Source organism: Nicotiana sylvestris, chromosome 11, assembly GCF_000393655.2.
Source record: "Nicotiana sylvestris chromosome 11, ASM39365v2, whole genome shotgun sequence".
In the NCBI taxonomy this organism is placed as follows: Eukaryota; Viridiplantae; Streptophyta; class Magnoliopsida; order Solanales; family Solanaceae; genus Nicotiana; species Nicotiana sylvestris.
Window position 1 is genome coordinate 156,722,142 of NC_091067.1, and position 23,249 is coordinate 156,745,390.

General features: G+C 32.3%; 1 protein-coding gene across 2 annotated transcripts; it reads left to right on the forward strand.

The window, feature by feature from the left end:
* Positions 1-10,176: 10,176 nt before the first annotated feature.
* Positions 10,177-14,639, forward strand: LOC104221561 (uncharacterized). Of its 2 annotated transcripts, none has more exons than XM_009772624.2 (7): positions 10,177-10,618; positions 11,418-11,564; positions 11,699-11,833; positions 12,644-12,763; positions 12,910-12,996; positions 13,408-13,859; positions 14,206-14,639. In XM_009772624.2, coding segments are annotated over exons 1-7 (1,326 nt in total). In that variant the 5' UTR covers positions 10,177-10,234; the 3' UTR covers positions 14,207-14,639. The 2 variants fall into 2 exon arrangements, with proteins under 2 accessions (XP_009770926.1, XP_009770927.1); XM_009772625.2 differs by having other exon boundaries at positions 11,702-11,833.
* Positions 14,640-23,249: the final 8,610 nt, after the last annotated feature.

The following is a 23,249-nucleotide window of genomic DNA, read 5'->3' on the forward strand; positions in this document are numbered from 1 at the left end:
TGTCTTGTTCCCCATTGGTATTAGTTTAATCCCAAATTAGTACCCTACTTGTCAGCTCATTTAAACTAATTATTTCTGTTCTTTTTAACACCCCAGAATACCCCTGTTAACCTTGATTATTACTGCCCCTGCCTATTGCAGCATTAGGGCATTTTTGCACTGATGAAAGCTCGAACTCAGGACTGCCTAGTCTGAACCTTTTCAGTCAGTTTTATAGTGCAAACAAACCATTTCAAACAATGCTGGGGCATACAGTCAGTGACAAAACTCAATTAGTCATGAGACCTTATTAGCTCATTCGATTTATTAGTTATAGAAAGCTAATCGACGATATTTATCGAGTCGACTATACTAATTATAACAGATAATAATCAATCGCTCACATAAACAATACGTTTAGGGATCTAAAGGGCATCAGACAATTCCGTGTTCAATAACTGGGAACCTATATAAGTTTATTCATTTGACGACCAATCTAATCGAACAGGTTCATCACAGAGTACATTCAGAATACAAATAGAAGACAAACGACCAAATAAAAGGTCTTTAACAGAGATGAAAGAAATCTGGATGAAAAATAACAAAATAACAAACAAACACAAAGAGATATGCTGACAACTTATTTGGAAATAAAACAAAAGAACGGAAAACTTACCAAAACGTTTAAACCAAACAGACCCAAATCAAACTTGACTTCGAACTTTTGAGGCCGAACAAACTTTAATCAGGGTGTTCTCACATGAGAACACCTTGGTTAAGGTCTATTAGACCTCAAACCTATGTCAAAACTGGCCGGGTTCCCCAGGTGCATGTGTTTCAAAAGTCTGGATTTCCAGATCTGGATTTTTGGGAGTTGTGGGTAGATTCGGACCAAACCAAGTTTGGTTTGGTCACTAGGAAGGTCAGGGGGGTGTCTGGTATGAAGATGGGGTCGAAGGGGTGGGGTGTTAGGGAAGGCTTATATATGGTCTAGGGGTTTAGATCTGAGCCGTTGGATCATATGATCTCAACGGCTTGGATCTGATGAAGAGAAATGAGACGGGGTCGTTTTGCAGTTAAACGGGGTCGTTTGGTTTAAGTGATGGGTTGGGTCAGACCGGTTATTGGGTCGGGTTTAAAAACAGGTTGCTGAAAGAGGCCCTGAGTCGTTGGATCGGCTAGGACGGACGGCTCAGATTGATTTGCCTGAAACGACGTCGTTTCAGGAGGTTCCTGGGCAGGCCTGGTCTGGACCGGGTCAGATCGTTGGTTTGGGCCTGTTTTTGTTTTATTTTTGGGCCCAAATTGATTTCAACTTTCTTTTGTTTTCCAATTTAAAGAAAAATAAAAAATAAAAATAAAAATAAAAATAAAAATAACTAATAAAACAAATGAAATTAAAACAAATAACAATATGGCGTTTCAACATAATTATCATACCAAGTAAGTTAAATCACAACCTAAAACGGACGATGCACATATATTTATATTTTTTGAAATTTCTTTTAACGCCACATATATTTTTTGTATTTTTGTTTGATAATGACTAGATGCAAAATGGACAGACTCACAAACGACTAACAACGCATGTCACGGAAAGATCGAAAAATTGTACAGCGAAGCCTTTTGCCACTATTTTTATTTTCTTTTGGAGCGATTGTCCGTGAAGCAAAAATCACGTGCTTACAATATACTGGAGTCAGCAAAGTATACCGGTCCAGCATAATATGTTGGAGTTCATACACAGGTGCACCGAACTCCAGTATATTATGCTGGACCGGTCTCTGTTGCAGCAAAATAGTGGCTATTTTTCATTGACTTCGTAAACGCTGGCTATTTTTGAATGACCAGTCCGAAAACTGACTATACCGTGCTATTTTTATGATTTTCTTTCCTTCTACCAATGAGGGACAAAGTGTATTAGTAAAGTGAACTAATTCAAAATTTCACTTCCTTCCATTTCTTTTCCCACCATTTTCTATTCACACATATTCTTTTGTTATTAATAACAAATCCAACAACTATTACTAGTCTTAATGTACGCGCGTTGCGCGTGTTCCCATCTCAATAGTAATGTCAAAATATTATAAAATTATATTTGAGTTGTAAAATAAAGTGTAAGCTTCTGAAATTGATATATTATTCATATATAGCTAACTCAATCAAAGAAAAAAAAATTGATCATAAAAATCCTCAACAATTATTCAATTATTCACCTTAAATTGTTTTCTATTTTTATAATTTTATTAGTTAAATCGTAAGTTATCATGCTTCCTTTTTAGTTTTGGTAAAAACACATAACTCTCGAAGATTTAGGATATAAGATTTTTTCTGAAACACATAGTCTTTTATTATGATTCTTATCAAATAATATAAATTAAAAAATCGAATCATATGTATCTTCCTTCAAAGGGTTTTTTTTTTTTTTTTGTAAGAAAGATAATATTGCATTAAAAAACTTAAAGAGAGTTACTACATAGAAGGTGATGCATGTGCATCGCCATTGGAGTTGTTTGATAACTGTCTATTACATGGATGGACACTACATATCCCAATGGAGTTTTCTACTATAGTAACGCCATTGGGGGTTGTGGTTGCGTGTTCATCATCAGTGACCAAAAAAGAGTTTTGTTCTATATCCAGAGTTTGTTCCGCTGATCTGCACGTCGTCCTCCTATAGCGTATAGCTCCTGCTTGATCCATTTGCAAAATGGTGTCGACAAAATTCGGCGGCTCTTCAAAATTAGTAGGTCTTGTTGCAGGTTCTATGTTATATCCTGCTTCAGCCAAACGATCAGCCACCTCATTTCCTTCAAAGGTTTCAATATTACCCATGTGGTGAGGTTTTAGTTGTTGAAATAAAAAAAATATGATTTATATAATTTTGTCGCAAAAAAATTACTAAAATATAAAAATTTAATAGGACGAACAAATTACTATAAAAAAGTTATTGAATTCACTAAGTGTGTATACAACTATACATATTAAAGTAGACATTTTTATATATATAATCCATTTTAAAGCCTAATAGTTGAACTTCCTACATAATTCAAATAAGAAAAGATTTAATAAGCCAAAAATTTAGTAAATTTTTAAGTCTTAAACAAAATAAATCATTTAAACTACATTTTTATTCATTATAAAAGATATTTTTAAAAGATAAAAAGTCAATCAACATTCGTGTAAATGCTTCATGTTTTTATAATACTAGTTTTAGGATACGCGCATTGCGCGTGAACTCTATTTCAATGAATGAAAAATTCTACAAATAACACAATTATTAATAAACCATGTGATTGAGTTATAAATAAAAAATTTATCAAGTACAAAGCTCGTAAAAGAAATATTTAAAAACTTAGAAAATGTACACTCAAATTTTTAGCTAACATATTCATTCTCAATGTAAGTTTATTCAAATTCAGAAACAAAAATAAAAGTAATTTTTTTGCGATGTCACCATGATTTCAAAGTTATACTCGTTCTAAAAATGAGTTTATTAGAGTTATACTAAATTTTGACTTCTAAATATGAGTTTAGAATCATAATAATTTAAAGGAACAAAAACACAAAGCGAGAGTATCTTAATCAAACTATTATGCTTATATGATATTTCGAGTTATAAAAAGATAATACAATAATTATAATTCAATAGTTTTGCCTCTAATCTCAAGAATATAAAGTTTCTTTTCGTCTCTAGCCTCTTATCAATTTTTATTTTTGTCTCTTGTCCTCAGTGAAAATACAACAATTGTCTCGGCAGCCAAATAATGATAGATGAAATTCAATCCGGAAAGTTATATATAACCACCAATACCTAAACGTAGTTGAGAACTCTACCACAAGTTTGAAAGCAGTACATACCAATTTTTATTTTTTTATTTTTTTATTTTTTAATGTTGTTTCATAAGAACAATATCAACTACATGTTGGGGAGTCATTAATCCAGCTCCCGTCATTCAGTGGCAGATGTAGCGTTATAATTATGGGTTTAATTAAACCCATAACTTTTAAGGCGGAACATAAATTTATGTGCAAAAATTTATTAAATTTGTAATAAATAATGAGTATGAACCCATAACTGTAAAAATAAGATGGGTTCAATACTAAAATCCTTAAATATTGAACCCATAAATAAAATTAAAATCCTGAATCCGTCTCTGAGAGCAAACAAAATTTTCAAATCCCTATTGATTAATGAAGATGGATTAACCTCCAAGAAAATAATGTTAAGAAACTATCAAACATAGTTAAAAAAGAACTACCATCGAAATTAGCCTAGCTTCTGCCTTTTAGTTTAACACCAACGAAAAAAAAGAAAATAATATAAAAAAACTATTGAACATAGTTAAAAAGATCAAGTTTCTGCAATCATTATTTTGATAGAATATTACTAACTTGTTTGCGTTGATAATAGGCTAGATTGATATAATTTGGCGATTGTTTTTACCTCAGCTTTATCATGTTTCAATGTTATAATATAGTTAAATGATGAAAAATGGGCTCTAATTGTTAATTTCACATGTTTCAGGAGTGAGGAGCTTGGATGAGGCTTTATAGCTGTGATTGGAGTTACATTGAAGCAAGAACAAAACCCCTTGGAGCTGAGCACGCGAGAAGACGAGGAAAAAAACAGATGAAATGCAGGCCTCGACTAGCGCGTCCACTAGCGTGACCGCGCTAGCCCAGATGGTCGAGGCAGAATGTTAGTCCACTAGCGCGGCCGCACTAGTCCAGTTCCGGAAGACTAATTTTTAGGGGTAAACTTCGAAGTTTGGGGGAAAATTCACTTAACCTATAGAAGGTCAAGCTCGCCCAATGAGGTATTATCAAGTTTTTCATAGTTTAGTGCAAGAAAAAGGGAGACAAGAGGCAAGGAGGATATTTCACCAACGAGTTCTTCCTTTATTCCTTTTGTTTTTACGATTTGTGATAGAATTTGAATATTATTGTGATGAACACTAGTATGAGTAGCTAAATCCTTTGTCTAGGGTTTTGATGGAACCCATTGAAGGATGAACTTTTTGATTATGTTAATATAGTGTGCCAGTTTAATCTCTATTTGTTCAACTACGTGTTTGTTGTAGTTAATTGACAGGATCATCAATTAGCTGTACCTATTTAGCGTGCATAATTCGGGAGAGAGTGCATATTTAGGTAATTGTTGAACAACACCACTCCCAAAGTATAAGAGGGATCTATAACTGCGGGTTTAAAAGTGGGATTAGGGATAACAGAGTCTTGGGTACAATCTAAAGTGAGCTGTAATAAACAAAGCCAGCTAGTGTATCTCGGGAGAGTGCGTCTAGTAAATTATCGTGATTACTCGGGAGAGATTTATGGTAAAAGGAGTGCTCATGATTGATAGAGATGTTTTGGTGACTCTATATGAAACATAACCGGAAGAGATTCCATCAATAGGGGAAATCACTACCTTAGAACCTTCTCATAATTGTTTACAACTCAAGTATAGTTAGTTTCCAGCTGTTTATTTACTTTCAGTCTTAGTTATTAGAAATACCATCAACTGTTATTTACAATATTTGGGGGAAGTTGATTTTATAGAATTTAGTAAGTCTAACGAAAGTAATTGATAGGTTAATTCCCTGTGGGTTCGACTCTGAGCATAAATACTTAAATTATATTTACAACGTTCACGTGTCCTTTTATAAGGCATAGTTGGGCGTGATCATACATCAATCTACAACTCATGCTCACCTGTCGCATTAACCTGGAACTTATCGATACCTGACTTCCCATAATTATTAAGGCTTAGAGTCATCCATTTCTCATGGAAGAAAACGGCGGACCTTGTTTCACTGATCAATTGTACTGTATTATTAGGAATCGTTCAAATTAGCGGAAAGATTTGCTAATTTATTTAACTGATTTTAAAATTCTAAATATTTGAAAATAATGAATTTAATTGATTTTGAAAACTCCTAATTTGTAATCAACCTAAACTTTGTGAATCTTTCTTTCTCCAATTCACAACTTGAAAACTCTTTTAACATCTGTATATAGAATCGTAAAAGATAAAATAGTTTAAACGAATCATATATGCATATTTGCAATTAAACAAGAAGAGAGATTCAAATAAATATGAGACAATATGCTTACTACAGGCAGAACAATTCAGATCCACACTACATTCACAAGTAAAATTAAATAACAACCACATGAAGAATAAATTAACGTAAAAAAGAAAAGAAACAAAAAAGGAGAAAGAAAGAAAAGCTTAAACCTCAACCTTAAATATGCAAATAGTCAAAAATATAATGTAGGCTTTACAAGGACAGCCGCAGGGTTTTCTTTGTGGATGAACCTAAGAACAAATAAAAATACTCCGAATAAACCTAAAACATAATTTTCTTGTGTTATGTAATATTATTTTTCTGTAACAAATATGGTAATTATATAGTTCAAATAAGAAAAATATTAATACATAATCTTTAGTTGATTTGGAAGTACTAATTATAAGAAAATAATTAAGATTATTCCTAAATATTAGTGAAATTATGACTCGAATAAGGAATGATTTAATAAGCAAATTTTTAGTTGATTTTATATTTCTAAATATTAGGAGGGTATTTAAATTACAATTTTGTCTAGTGTGAACTTTATTTTTAAAGGGTACAAAAGGCGAACGACATTTCACTAAAGGCCTTTTTACTTTTAGTATAGTGTAGATATAAATAGATATAGATAGATAGATATGGATATAGATATAGATAAATTTAGGCTTTGTACGATTTAATATGATTAAATATGGAATCAAATAATTATTTTGGGTGCTTAAATGAACATGGATTAACTATTTTGTATGATTAAAATAAGAACTTTTAAAATACATATTTAATTGTGACACGTTTACATAATTTTAATTTAGACGTTATTATATTGTACAATTTTAATTTAATATGTTATGTCGCCATATTTCAACTTCTTAATTACAAATCAATTGTATTATGTCGCGCATACCATTGTATAAAGGATAATTTTGATTGGTATGATTCACATGAGATAAAATATTTATTCACTTTAAATTCCTAAATATTAGAATTTTTTACCTATTTTAATAAGGAAAGATATAATATATAAAATTTAATTGATTTCAAAGTCCTAAATATTAGGAAACTAACTTAAATTATAATTTTGTCCATTAAAGTTGTTTTTAAAGAATAAAAAAGGCAAACGACATTTTCCTAAGGGTTTTCGTACTTTTAATATAGTAATAGATAAATTTCTCTAATATGAAATAGGTAAAAAAGACGAACGACATTTCGCTAGAAGCATTCATGCTTTTAATATATATATATAGTGTGTGTGTATAATAACAACAATATAAAATATTAAGATAATATGTACGAAACTTACAACTCTAACTTTTTATATACTCAACTTTTTATCTTACAGTTTTGTTTGCTACTTGGTATTATATATTTCATTCATTGTTGTTTCGTATAATTTTTATTTTTTCGTCTTTTTACCTTGTGAAATTTTTTTCTATCAAATACCACAGAGCTCTCTAAAAATGGAAATTTCTCCTTAAGGAAGAAGACCATAGTTGTTAGGATCCGGTGGATTATGTTTTTTCATTAAATTGAATATTTTGTACAGTAACTTAGTTTACCTTACTCCTTTTATGTGTTGAAATCAACACCTTAAATATTACTGTAGTTAAGAGTTTTATATACATAAATTCGTAAGCGGCTTCAATTCTAGGAGAACTTACTTTATTCAAATAAGGAACCAATTAATAGGTAAAACTTTAGTTAAATTTGAAGTGCTAAATTTAGGAAAATAACTGAATGACTATTTTGTCTAGTCTGAACTTTATTTTAGAAGGGTAATAAAACGAACAAAATTTCGCTAAAAATCTTCGTGCTTTTAATATAGGAGTATAGATTAATGTTGGGGTTGAATCAAAATTGGCAAAGTCCTTATATTGGGCTTAAGCTCTAAATCAAATTGGGCCATGCTAAATGCTGAGTCCTCCTTTATGTGAAATTGGTGTTTGGGCTACTTGTCAAGTTCTTGGTAAAAATATTATGTGGCGTTCAGTTTTGCGCCACTCATTGAATTTGTATTTACTTTTAAAAAAAAAAATTTAACTAATACCTAATTTTTGAATAACTTCAGATACATATATTTTTCTCTTCTTCTTTACTGTTGTTTTCTTCTTTGTGCTTAGAGTTTTTTCTTCTTCTTAGTTGCAAAATGAGTTTGTTAAATTTGTTTAATAATTTGATGATTGAGATTTGTTCTTTATGATACTAGTCTTACGATACGCGCGTTGTGCATATATCCTGTCTAAATAAATAATATTTAATTAAAATTATGTTTGAGTTATCATAAATACAAGTGTAAGTTTGTGAAATTGAAGAATATTAATTTTGCGTACCTAACTGAATAAAGGGAAGAAATTGCTATATAAAAGTTATCAATCATTGTTATATTAAAAATATAAGCTAATATATAAATACTGAAAAGTTTTAAAAGAAATCAAACAATCATTATTTATAAAAAAAAAATATTTGTTCAAAATATTTGTTCAAAATTTTTGTTGTTTGGGGGGGAGTGGGGGGTAATTCCTAGTTTTTTATTTTTTAAATCTTAGATTTTCTATCATGAAATTTTATCTCTAAATTATCCTTCAGTAGTTTTTTAATTTCAGTGAACATATTCATATGATAAATAAGGAAAATTATTTTTTCATTAATATATTTCTAAAAATATCTAATCGATTGGATAAAAAATTAATTTTGTGTATATTTGTAAATTTATAGGCTTTCAATATTATTTATTTAACCTCCTTTCTATCTCTTTATTTTTAAAAAAACTGGATAAAAATTGGCATCCATGGACGTGTTCTTTGGATCCACACAAGAATATATATATATATATATATATATATATATATATATATATTCATTGCTTTCAATTGGCCTAACACACGGTATTTAAATAACTTTATTTAACTCCAAAATATGTGTGAAAAAAAAGACTCCTGAAGCTAAAAGAACTTAAATTTGGCGAAGGTTATAATGTGATCCTCATGTGTTATTATCCTTCTTTTATAAATTTATTATATTATATAATTCAAATAAGAAAGGATTTATGACACAAAATCTAGTTGATTTCGAATTCCTAAATATTAAGAATGTTTTTTCCTAAACATTAGGAAATTAATTAAATGACTATTTTATCTAGTGTGAAAGTAATTTTTCAAATACATACATATATATACATATATATATATATATATATATATATATATACAATTTATATATTTGTATGTTGTGTTTCAAGTTTGAGCTTATTTAGAGTAGATTTGAGCATTGAATCGTATATTGGATTGTTGAAATTCGAAAAACAAGTTTATGTTTCAGAACTTAAGATTCGAAATCTGAAGTTGCATTCAATAGATTGAACTACTTCAGATTTAATTTATGAAGTTGCATTGAATGGATTGAACTACTTACGATTCGAATTTCTGAAGTTGCATTAAAAAGATTGAAGAACTTCAGATTTGATTTCTGAAGTTACATTGAAGAGATTGAACTACTTCAGATCTAAACGGGTACACTTTGTAAAATTTTATGCAATACGAGTATAACTTCAATAGTGGCCCTAAAAATGGGTATATATAAAAATTCCCCCAAGTTCTTGCCAATATCAATCCTAAACCATTTTGCACCATATATTTTTAATTTGTCTTTCCTAACAGCTTTTAAAATCTAAGATTTTTACTAGTCTGAATCCTTTTTACCATAAGTAATACTTCAATCCTAATTTCATATCACTAAAAATTGTGGTGGAGTAAGTAGCCTGTATCCTAAACTAAAAATCTCGAGTTCAAGCCTTCATATTGAGCTTTTTACCTTAAAATGAGACTTTTCGACACGAATCTAAATTAATCAATGGATATCAAATGAGAAACTTAAAAAAAAAACCAATTTTATCCCTATATATGCTTAAATTTAATTTCCTTTTTAAAATATCAACCCACAAAAAAACTTTAACAAAATACCAAAAATTTCAAAATTCAAAAAAGCAATTCAAAATCCCCAACGGCTATCCAGCTTGGCACTACAACTGCCACGTGTACCACTCCCCAATCGTTAAAACAACACTTTCCTATTATTCCCTCCCAAATATATATATTCAAAAAATATACATTTCAAAAAATAAAAATAAAAAAATACACTATCAGCTTCAATCACGCCCCCTTCTTCTTCCTGTATATTCGCCTCCAATGGAGTCATCACCCACAGAAGAGGATTTTATATCAGCATCGGCCTGTTTTACTCAACCGCCGAATTTAGTGTCGTTATCACCATTCACGCCGTCAGTTCCGCCGTCACCTCGGCGGCTTTCGAGCTGTTATTCTCAACCAAGCCAACCCATAAAAGCGAAAAGACAACTCGCTTGGGTGTCTCTACAAGGAAGGCTTGTCGGCGCTGAGGAATCCAGCTCAGCTAAAAAAATCGGCGGCGGGTTGAACCATAAAGAAGCTGTCGTATGGGAACTGTTTAGTCCCATTCATAGGATTCTTATTGTTGCCGTTGTTGCTGTTGCTGCAGCGAATTCGAAGAAGAATAAAGAGATTTTGAGGCTGAAGAAATCTGTTGAACTTAGGGTAAAGTTTTGTTATTTTTGGTAAATGGGGTTCTGTTTGTGTACTTCTTTTATTGCGTAAAGTATAAGTTTAATTTAGTTCAATTTATTGTTGATAGTGTTAAATTTTTAATGCTCCAGTTACGTTACGACTTGGAGTACTTAATTAATAATTTGATTTGGTTTGTGGGATTTTTAGCATTTGGATTAGGTATTTAATAGGGGTTTTGGGTTTTATTTAAGCATTTTTTTTCTTTTCCCATTTTATTTAAGCATTTCTAGTGTAAAAAATCCTGCTTTTCCCCCATTTCACTTTGAGTTAGGCTTCTTTTTATATCAATTTTATTGTGTTTGCTAATAAAAAAATAATTTTTTTTTCTTATTTTGCTTCCTAAAATTTATTTTAGTTAGCCTTTTGTTTCTATCAAGTTTATTGTTTTTGTTTATAAGAATTTTTTTTTTCTTATTTTGCTTCCTAAAAATTAGTTTAAAAAATGTAAGTTGTTTAGAGAAACAAAATGTTCCTGTTGTCGAAGATTAAATCATGCTGTTTTAATTGGATGTGGAGTTTAAGGTGTTGATTGACTTATATTATGTAATAGTAGTTGATAATTTTGTTTCATAAGAGTAAATATCACATCCAATTTTACATTTAAATATTTTGCTTTTTTGAAAGTTATGATGTTTTAAATGAAGTATTATTAATTGAGTAACATAATTGTGATACAACTACATGTTTTGTTTTCTTTTATGTTAGTAACTGTATTTGCATGAGCTTTAGTCTCTTTCAATTTCTCAATTTCTTTTTCTACTATGTCCAGGATCAAGTGCTCTTAGGCATGCAACAAAAGCTAGACACTTTATGTGAACAAGTTAACTATTTCAAGGATCAGCCAGAAACTGCAGCTGACACAAATGGCTGTTTTCTTTGTGAGCAACACATGAATCAGTCAAACAATTTTTATGAGGTATACTATCCTGACATTCTCTTTATAGGCCTTGTGTTATGTCACAGAAAGTCAAGTCTGTGTTTAGATAATTTAGTCTTTGGTACTCCTATGGAACTTGCATCCTGTGCTTACCAATTTATTATCTTACTCAGAAGAATATGATGAAGGGTGAGGAGGTGTTTAAGTATGAAACGCCTCCAGCCGCAGATCAGGCTGAACAAGAAGAACGTCGTATGTCTGATTTGTCTGATTGGGCTGGTAGCGTCACTTCTTCTGTAGACACTCAGGTAAACACTACATCTAAATTTAACTTCCAAAACTTTGGCTAATATTTGAGGTTTCCTTTTGTTTCAAACAGTGACTTCCACATTTTTTCTCTATGCATTCTCATGTCTAAGAAATTAGATGAACATGCTTTCCAAGGGGGAAAGAACATTTGGTTGTAAAGGGATAAGTATGCACTTCATGAGATTGGATCTATTGACATTTAAGTAGATGTGCACAAAACTTAGAGCACGGCTTCTTGGTGCAGATGGATTTCAGTTTTGGCAGCTTGCAGTTTAGTTGATGAGGACAAAATTTGCAAGCAGTTCCAATTAATTTGATAATTTGTGTGTTCCTTGTTCCCACTTCCTCCTACAAGTTAAAGTTATAAATAGCTAATCACTGATGTAACCACCATTTAGTTGCCATGTTAACTGTCTTTTAGATCTTTACTGATAGAGAGACGTAGAAGTTACATCATTCTTTGTTGAGGAACAAGATATGGACATGTATTTTTTACTCTTGTTTAATCATTCAATAGTGAGCATGAAAAATTAAGAGTAAAGTCTTGTCATCTAATACCCTCCACTGACTGCTGTTTATGCCTTTTTTTCCATTTATGTTTGGATGGTATTTGCTGCTACCCCATTGAAAAGGCCTAAATTGCTATAATGCAATATTAATTGATTGACTTATGCACGATTGGTGGGTTTTCAACAAATTGACTCTGAGAGATTTTACCTGAAAAGTTAAGCATTGAACTTATTTAGAGAAACATGAAATATTTCCCTGAGCATTGTGGCCTAATTTGCAACATATGTTATTCCTTTCAGCCGAATACTTTAGCAGTTGAGCAAGATTTTCGTAATCTCCGAAAGGAATGTGAAGAGAAAGATGCCGCCATCAAGGAGTTATCCACTTTTCTTCAGTCATCAGAAGCTTTTGGTGCAAAGGTACAGTATCGTTCTTTGTATAATATTAAAGAAGAAACTTGTGGCGTTTCTTGTACACAAAAAGTGGTAAAAACCACCCTTATTATTACTTATAATTTTGTTCCATCGGTTTGGTCTAATAGAGTTGTTGTTGTTTTGTCTAACAGAGGATTGGTGAGCTGGAAGATATCATCCGCAGAAAGAATACGATTATAACTAAGCTCAAGAAAGATATTTTGATCTTAGAGCAGAAGGTAATGATACCTCTTAACCAATGCTAGCATTTGTGTGATGTTCTGTATATGTAATATAAATTGTTGCAGCAAAATGTTTCTCAACCTATTTTACAAAAGTAGTACCTATTTGTTCCGTAGATTTAAAGAACTATTTTTTGTAAATGTCCCTACAATGATACTGATTACATTTTGATTACTGAAAAGATGTTCATGTAAACGGGATTATGGCATCAAATGCCTAACAGTATATTTGCTTGAGCAACGTTCAATTTCTTGAAACAGCATGTCCAAACCTTATGCTTCCACTAAATGTTATTTCTGCTTAGTCTAGTAACATGACTTATTAAGTCAAAGCAAAGCTTGAACAATATATGCCATCGGCTTAGTATCAAATTTCATGCATTATGATGGAAATTTGGCTTTTAACAGGTCGTGAATCTAACAAGACTTAGAAGACCATCTTTCTCTTCAACAAGCTCAAAGGTGGTGCAGCTTCCTCCATTGACAGATAACATTGTTTATGACATGGACAGTACTACTAGCCCTTCGTCTTCAGATTCGGATAGCTCCCCAAGGAGAATGGCTCAAGCTCTTACTGCTAAAAGTCAAGACATCCCTGTTAAGCAGTGTGAGAGTGCTTTAAGGCAAAACCAGAAGGAGCAGCAGGCAGAAAGCCGCCTACCTTTGTTGGTGAAACCAACAGATAGACGTTCAAAGTCACGATCAGTAAGCCCATTGAAGGAGAAATCATTGAATCAGACACAGGATTCAGTCTCCAAGCTGAAACCAAAGCAGGTATCATCTGTTAGCGCAGAATCTAGAAGGAGGCGACCCCCTGTTGCTAAGTCGAAGAATGCTGTTACAGAAAAACGATGGCTTTAGTAAGTATTTCTCTTTCTAACTCAAGAGACTACACTTACTAGATTTACTTTCAAACACTTGGTTTACATTCAAGTGGATATAGCATTACCAAAAGCTTTACTGAATGATAACAGAAGAAAACCTTGTATCGTTGTCTGTTTGTTCCATTACATTGAATATCTCTCTTCACCATAAGTTCATATAAAATCTTGAATGAGTGAGGACAGAAACCTATGTAGCTAGGAATATGAGTTGGTAGTATGTAAAGAGCATAGACGCAAAACATCACAGCTTAAACAAAGAGCACCTAGCATTAGCCTTTTATTGTTTTTCTTATTGTGGTTAACTTTTGATTCCATTCTTCAGGCTATCGAACGAGCATTTGACAAGTAGTTTAGGTATTGTGAAGTAAAAGAAGTTGCTGGCCTGGTATGTGGACCTGAAAGTGCTTCAATGCTTTTTCATCAAACTCTATCGCTGCTTCTGCCACCTCCATTGTTTCCTTCGACGAAGATGTCAACTTGACAGCATTATATATGTAGCTAGCAATAGTAAGAGTACAATGAATTAGATATAAAAACTGATGTAACTAGTCTTATATTTAGCTAAACTTGTTACTATATATTGTAGAAAGAAGAACTGTTTCATGAATTGGCTATTATGCTATTTATGTACTGTCCCAATGGTTGTTTCAGCCTTTCAGGACAATCTCACAAATCTGCTATGAGATGCATTTTGCTTCTTCCTAAGTCTTTATATGGCTATTTTTTAAAACACAATTTTAATTTGGTTTCTTAGAACATTGCTTGTTCTGTCCTGAGCCGAGGGTCTACCGGAAATAGCCTCTCTTACACACTGTACACTACCATCCCCAGACCCCACTTGTTGGAATATATTGGTTTGTTGTTATAGAACATTGCTTGTACTTATACATGGACATCAACATACAGCATTTGATTTTCAACATAAAACTCTGCATTACCAATTTAATTTTTGCATAACACGGATAATTTCTACTATTAAACTCTGCATAATTAATTCAATATTTTGTTTCCAGTATTAAACAGAGTAAATTATCTGTTATTTATACGGAACATGATAAGGAATAAAAATACGTGAATTAGTAGTATTCAAGCATGTCAAACTCAAACACTATTATTCAGTGTATAAATCTTTTTTACGTTATCATTATTGCATACTATTATTTAATCGCGCACGTCAATTAAAAAATCTTTATCATAGTCCAAAAATAAATTGTTTGTTGTAAGTCGGACATTTGGCTACATCTTTTTGCCGACCTAGAAACTTTAATTAATTATAAAAAAAAAAAAAACTTGTCATTTGATGGGAACACATATACGTATGAGAATTTTTAAATACATTATATTGTCTAGCACTCCACTAAGTGCCAATTAAATTACTTACCAAGAAGTTTACATATTAGGTATTTTCCGTTTTCATAAATTTTATTATCCACCAGTTTTTCTATATAGTGTAGCAGACTATACATATTGATTGGAATTGTTTGTGTTATGGAAATTTAGATTGAAAATTAGCTTAGAGTATTTTTTTTTCTTTCATACGATATTGCCAAATTGTTGTATCAGAGCAATAAGTCAAAAATATTATATCGACTGTTGATACCCAATTTTCCCCTATATATTTTCAATATGCAAAATACTTTCAAAATAACATATATATACATATATAAGCATGTCCAAGGTTTTTATTTTTATTTTTTTCATAATTTCAAGGTTTTAAATTGATTTATTTTCTCCCTTTTTATCCATAAAATCCCCAATAATTATTTCCAAAACTATTATTTTGATAAATCATCTATTGAATTTCTATATTTATGCCAAAATATGGCTAATGTAATTTTTATATATTTTTATAATTACATTTAGTATTTTTAAAGCTAAATTGCACATAATTGCAATATTAGCCCTTTTAAGATTTAATTACGTTTTATATGCATAAAATTGGATCCTGTATTTTTAAATTGCTAATTATGTATTAAAAATCATTTTATCATTTTAAATTATTTTTCAGAAATTATCTACTATATTTTATAAATTAAATAGGGAAAACCTGGCTATTTAAATTATAGCCAAAATTGGCTTTCATATAGCCAAATCGTACCTCAATTCCCAGCCCAATTTTACAATTAAAACCCCGACCCACACCCTATCAACCCATGCCCAAACCCGAAACCCACCTACCCTATTTAATCTCGACCGTTGATCTCCCAAATCAACGGTCCACGTTATATCTTTCCTTTTTTCATCCAACGACCCCTCAAACCCTACCCCATTCTCTCATTTGCACCGCCCTTGAATCCGTTCCTCTCCAAATTCTCTCTAAGACCTAAACCTAACCCTAAAACGCCATCACCGGGTGTGAACCCCTCCTACGATGTTTCTATGTCTTCTCCGACCGGACCTGGTCTTCCACATGCCATGACTCTTCGATTTCTTTGATCCTTGAGATTTTCTCAAGGGAACCACAATTGGTTCTGGTTTGGAACTTTGTTTATCAGCATGTCTCAGGCCATTTTTCGTTTGTGAGTAAGAACTTCTTCTTGTTTTATTATGGAACTATGAGTTCTTGACCTATTCTATCATCTCTACTACTTTTCTGGAAACCCTAGCTTTAAATCCTCCGACTTTTTAGATCTGTGATGGATCTATGTGTCTTTTAAGGTTCTCACCTATTTTTCTCAAAAGATTTCTCTGATTTCAAACGATTTCTTCATTTTCCAGACTAGGGTTTCAAAACCCTTTTGCAAAAACGATTTCTTTCTGATTTTTAGCAATTACTTTGTGATTTTTAGCATGTTTAAACATCACTTGAGTCTTACCTTTTGCTCGATTCATTTTTGTTAAGAAACCCTAATACTTCTGGGTTCGATTTGAAGTTTGAGTCCGTTTGCGATGTGTTTGCATGTCTCTCATGAACATTCTCTAGGTTTCATATATGTTCTATATGCTTTTGTGCTTCCTGCTCTAATTTGTTCTTAGGGTTTCTCTGATTTTGTTCAACACATGTTATTTATCGTTTAATAGGTCTGACTATTTGTTTTATTGATTGTTCACATAATTTATATTGATTTTGTGTAATCTCCTTAGACCTACGATATCTTCCTTGAATATGTGATTTCGTATATTTTTCTTGTAATTTTGTACTGATTTTTTGAATTGCCTCTTTAATTTTGTGATATTTTCCTTAGTTAGTGCTGATTCCCTGCAATTTTTAATCTCATTCGTGATTCTTTGAACTAACTTTGAGAATTAAAATTGTACTCTACCTTATTTATATGCACAAATATGCTGTTAGTTATTTAACGTGTACTTTTCTTACTTGAAAATATTCGGTATTTAGTCCTTTTTACATGTTACATGCTTTTACTACTCCTACTTTGGTAAAATCAGTCTTATAAGTAATTCTTTTCCCTATTTGATACAACTTGTACCCGTTTGAACTATGACTCCCTAATTGAAGGGAGTCCGGGTCTTTAATTGATTCTGATTTGTATTATTTCTACAATTGTGCTAAGTAAGTACTTATTACCTTATTTTCCTGCCTGTTCTCAGACTATAAATGTTCTACCCCCTCTTTAGCATAGGACGAACAAATTACAATGTTCTGAACTCTCTTTTACACACATACATACTCTCTTACTTGATACTCAGTCGGCTGCAAGCCAAAACTGAGTGGTTACATTGCTCTACTACTCTACTGCTCTACTACTCTACTGCTCTACACACTACTGCTCTACTTCTCTTCATTGTACTGTTCTTTACTCCTACTCTTCACTTATTCTCTCATTTTTACTAGTATGTCTTCAGTTTAACTTACAACATCCAAAACAACATGTCTCTATTTGTATTGCACTTCCTTTTGTTTATCTTATGCTTCTACTTGTGGTTCTGCTGTCTCCCTTGCAAATAGCATGCCTATTTTGCCATGTGATTACCCCTTCCCTGTAATTCAGCATGTCTACTGCTTTCTTACATTTTTCAACTACTTTTCTGCCCTACCTCCTAACCCCCAATACATTGTAAGCATATGTTTGTGACACCTAGTCATTATATGACCCTTCCCCCTTCCCCCTAAACCTAATGAGTAACTCTGTTTAGCGCCTCTTAATCTAATACTGTTAAGCTCCTGGCATGAACCTTTTGTGATAGACTATTGCTGTGAATATTTAAGTTCTGTAGTACTTCTATGGTGTTAACCTGTGTGCAAATATGCTACTTGTCCCCAATTTCTCCTTTCCCTGTATGTGTTTGAACTATGCATATTGATTTGGTTTTGAGTTGTTGATTGTCCTGTTTCTTTTCTTCTTCAAACTGGTTTTCACCAAGGCAAACTCTTCCATTGGATTTCCAAAACTTATTTCAAACTAATCATTGTCAAAACTATTTCCAACTCAACTCTTTTAAATCTATGTCAAGCACTCTCACATATATTCTTAGACTACTAGGTTCTGCCCCTTTTGGGTGAGCCTTGCCTTGGGACCCTTGAGCTCCCTCTGAACTTGGACACATAAAAGCTGGTCTTTCCACACTGCACTTACTCTATATTGGCTATGAAATCTGGGTGTGAGCACTGTCCGGGATCCCTTGAGGTCCTTAGGGAACTCTGACACACCTAGATATGAGAAAGACTATGAAACAATCTTGGCACTTGAGGTAATTTATTACATAACTCAGGGAGGAAATCCTAATCAGGTGCTGAAAGTCTGGGCCTGTTTCAGGCTCTCTATAGTGTAATTTTTACCTTTCTTATGTAATTCATTTCAGTATTGGTCTGTAATAATTTGTAAACGACTCTGGGGTTGGATAGTGAAAAGGAGTGGGTAATACGCATGCTGTAGTATAATCTAGGGTAGAAACCATATTCCTAGGTTTACTTTTTCTATGCACAATAGCAGCCATGTTTAGGTACAACATGCCAAGCATACCATGCATTAGATATCATGCTATTTAGGATTTATATGTACTGTTTTTAGCATCTCATCCACACTTTGAAATCCTGTCTATAGGGTAGATAATAACAATAAAATAAGCTGCTATTATGTGATTCTGCCCACGTAAACATATTCTGAAATTTCATTTAGAAATCCTGCCTTAAGGTAAACATGTTAACACAATTTGTTATTCATGCACTCACCATATTGCAACCATGCTCCGCACTTAGAAATCCTGCTTTAGGTAAAATAACTTCCAAACTGTTTTAATAATTCTGGTCACTCCTGCATATTGTTTTACGCTTAGACAAGTCTTAGGTAATCAACTTAAAATAAAACCAGAATTGTCTTTGTGATTCATGTTTAACTGTCAACGTGTCAAAATCAGTAGGCAAGCCTGATTCGGACTTCTTTTCTGAGTCATGTAATAAATCTGGTTCTACTGTTATCACTTAGATACCATGCTTTAGAATTCCGAGTTCAAACGTGGACCTTATCTGTGTATGAGTCGTGTTGTCTATGTGCACTATTTGTGGAGATGTATCTAAGCCTTCTATCTGTTTTCTATATTTTCCCCCTAAATGCGGTCCTATGTATTCTTATTTGTCGCCTAGTATTTTGCCTTTAAAAAACCCGAGGATCTGCCTAGAACCCCCTTTTTATAGGATAGTAGTCCTAAATTCCTTCGGGACTGGTAGGAATGGACAGGTAACAACATGCAATAGAGGTCGAGACCAACACTACAAAAAATTGGATTTAGCTACGAATGTCGTCGCTAAATAGCCCGTAGCTAGCAAAATTTCTTGCTAATCCATCGCTAATTTGTCGCTAAATGAGATAAGCGACGAATTTTACTGTTTAGCTACGGAATTTGTCCGTCGCTACAACCAGATTTTTTAGCAGTGCAACCTTCGCTTTAATTACCTTCACGGGTCGGGAAAGGGTAGATATGGATATGATGACCGGTGCGCTAATGCCACGTGTAGCCCCTCTTTGAGGAGTGTTATATCAGGTATTGCATTGATGTGATCCATATTATAAACAAACCTAGGACACCCCCCTTTTACATTCACGAATATGCTTAGATTGTAATTCTTTTCAAAAATCTCGCTTTTCACTAATTGTTTTTCAAACACTTGTGTATTTAAGTTTAAATCCCTTACTATTTGAGCCATACTTGTTTATTTGCTACTTGTACTTCACAAAAACTGTTTGGCCGGGAACCACACTAGTGGATCCTGAGGGGTGCCTAACACCTTCCCCTTAGGATAATTTCAAGCCCTTACCCTATCTCTGGTTACCAAACGTAGTTATAAATGAACCCCATAGGTGTCCTAACGCACCTTAAATCGTAGGTGGCGACTCTTCAAAAATGCAAACCCTTTTTCCAAAAGGAAAGAGTTGTCCCAACCAAAAATGTCATAAATCCAATTTCGCGATGACAAAGGGGGCACGACATCGACCATTAATAAATTTGACAGTAATGAAATAAGATCTTTTTAAAAGAGGACGTGATGTTCGTGCTCTATCTTAAAACATTTCTTTATAATTTTTAGGTATAAATTGAATTTTCATGGTTTCACCAACATATAATATCAACATATACAATTAGTATTCATTACTGCATACTACTTATGGTAGAGAGCGCTTCCACATTAATAGGTCTTACTTGAATTCAAATTAATTTGATGCCCCAATGCAGATAACGGACATCAATAAAATTATAAAAATCAAAAAACAAAAGATAAAGTTCAGGGCCGTTGATATTTTTCTTAATCTCCATATACTCATAAGCTTCACCTCGAAACTCAAACGTGCAGAACTAATTAGAGGCGGGCATCGGTCGGTTCGATTCGGTTGTGAATATTATCGGTTTGACATATCGGTTAACGGTTTATAAGTATGCAAAATCGATAAGCGAACTGATAAGAAATTGGTTATCGGTTATCGGTTAATCGGTTATCAACCGTTATCGGTTTACCCGATAAAATAACTCAATCTAGATCAAAACTTCTTCAGAAGCTCGCAACTAAAGATTTTCTTAATGTGTTAGCCCTTTAAACATAAGATGTCAAAATGTAGCTAATTAGGAGTGGAACAACAAACAACAAATAACCACAACCATAGGATAAACAACAAACAACAAGTCCTAGATGTATGTATATACTTAAGGATAAAGTCGTAGTTTTATTAATTCTTATTAGGTTATTGGTTAACCCATTAAGAAAATTGGCAAACTGAGGCCCGAACCGATAACTTAATAATGAAAAAATTCTGGGAAATTTGCATCTATACACACTTTTTGGGTCACGTTTTAATTTGTGCCCGCTTTGCAAAAAAAATTGCAAGCGTACCTACTTTTTTCGCATAACTTCAGTATACAAAGTTGAAATAGCAAAGGCAATCACGCAAAGCTTCAACATTCTACTAGACAGGCCTGAAGTAGCAAAGGCAGTGCTGAAGTTTTTTTGTCCTGGATAAGATGCTGAAGTTATTTAGTTCATTTGTAAAAACTTCAGCACTAAAATAGCTGAAGTTTTTTTTGTCCTGAATTCATTAGTTTTGTTATAAAGCTTTTTCAAAACTTCAGCAGAAGATGCTGAAGTTATTTAGTTCATTTGTAAAAACTTCAGCACTAAATAAGCTGAAGTTTTTTTGTCTTGGATAAGCTTTTTCAAAAACTTCAGCAGAAGATGCTGAAGTTATTTAGTTCATTTGTAAAAATTTCAGCACTATATAAGCTGAAGTTGAATCCATAAGACCATAAGCAAAAACTTGAATCCCAGTATTTCCAAGTGAAGCAGCAGCCAACTCAAGATGAAAAAGGAGACAATAATTACATGCGACTAAAATACAAGTTTAATACCAGTTCAATATCTTTCCATGAATCTGACAGAATTAGTTTATTCAAAATAAGAAGTAATGGGTCAGTTTCCATATAGTTCATCATAAATGTAAAATAGTATTGCGAGAGATTAAAAAATATACGGATTATTTGTCTGCTTGCCTAGTCGAGGTAGAAAGTTATATTCTTTTATTATTTGTTGTTTGATTTCTTTGTTCAGGTTGCACTAAAAGCGAAATTAATCATAGTGCCTTTCAGTTGTTAATAGAAGAAGAAGAAAACGAAGGAGGAGGAGAAATGGACTGAAGTTGTTTAAAAACTGGGTACAAATAATGAGTATAGGTTAAATGGGGGAGACCAAATAGGGCGCCCTGTGCAATTTTTACAAAAATTCTAAACCGTTACCGAACTGTTAACCCAATAACCCGATATCGATAATCCAATAAGCTTTTATCCGATATATGTCCGGCCCTAGAACTAATCTTCAAGAATAGTTAAAAGAAAATCACTATTCAAGATTCAAGTTTTTTTTGAATAAGACAATTAAAATATTCAGTTAGTATATTCTTCCCTCATCGTAGGCATAAAGGTTTTGGGAACATATCCCTCTGTCCTTAAATTTATCTGTCTTTTCAGGTAGTATATTATATTCTTCCATCATAGTTGGCATTTTTGTAAACCAACTTGCATCTAATAGAATTATTGTTCTTGAGAGTTGAAACTTCCACAAAAATGATAAAATACGACTGCTCCAAGTTTCTCGAAAACTTTTTTAGAAATATTAAGTTTACTATTCTGCAAGCTAAGATTAAAAATGATTTTTCTAATAAGACTTTTCAAAAGTGAAAGTTCTACAAATTTAAATTTTTATTAAAAGAAATTTCAAAAGAAATGACTTAATTAACTAAGATAATATTTACTCCATTCACTTTTACTTATCCATTATTGATTTTCCGCACCCTTAAGAAATATAATAAATAAAGTACATAATTTACTATAATACCCATATTAATTGGTGTATATTCTTAATGGATTTGGAATGAGTAATCAATGTTAAGAGCAAAATAAAAAATAAAAAAATTATTTTTCTATTGTTATACGAAAAGTAACAAGTAAAAATAAAAATATATTTTTAGAATACTTGACAACTAAAAGTGAACGGATGGAGTAGTATTTAAGCTTATTGTTCTTTTTTATAGCATTTGTAACCTTAATTATGTCTGCTCTTGACTTCATAGAAATTATGAAGTCTTTGCTTGCATTAGAACGACAAAGATGAAGTCAAGGGCTTAGTATTTAATATTCTAGTGCATGTTTTGAAGTAAAAACAAAAGAAAGAACTAAAAAAGACTTTTACAACTTCCATGAAATTAGATATCTTTGCGTATTTAAATTTCCCAACTCTCCTCCATATTTGACTTCCATTCTTCATCTTCTCTCTTTTTCTCCATTAATATTCTCTTCCCTAAGCTTCTCCAAATTAAACAACCTCAACTACCATGCACCCCTAGCCCCCCCCCCCCCAAAAAAAAATCATTTTTTTCTATATTCTTTTTTTTCAAGAGAGGAAATATAGTTTATATTTTTTTCTTC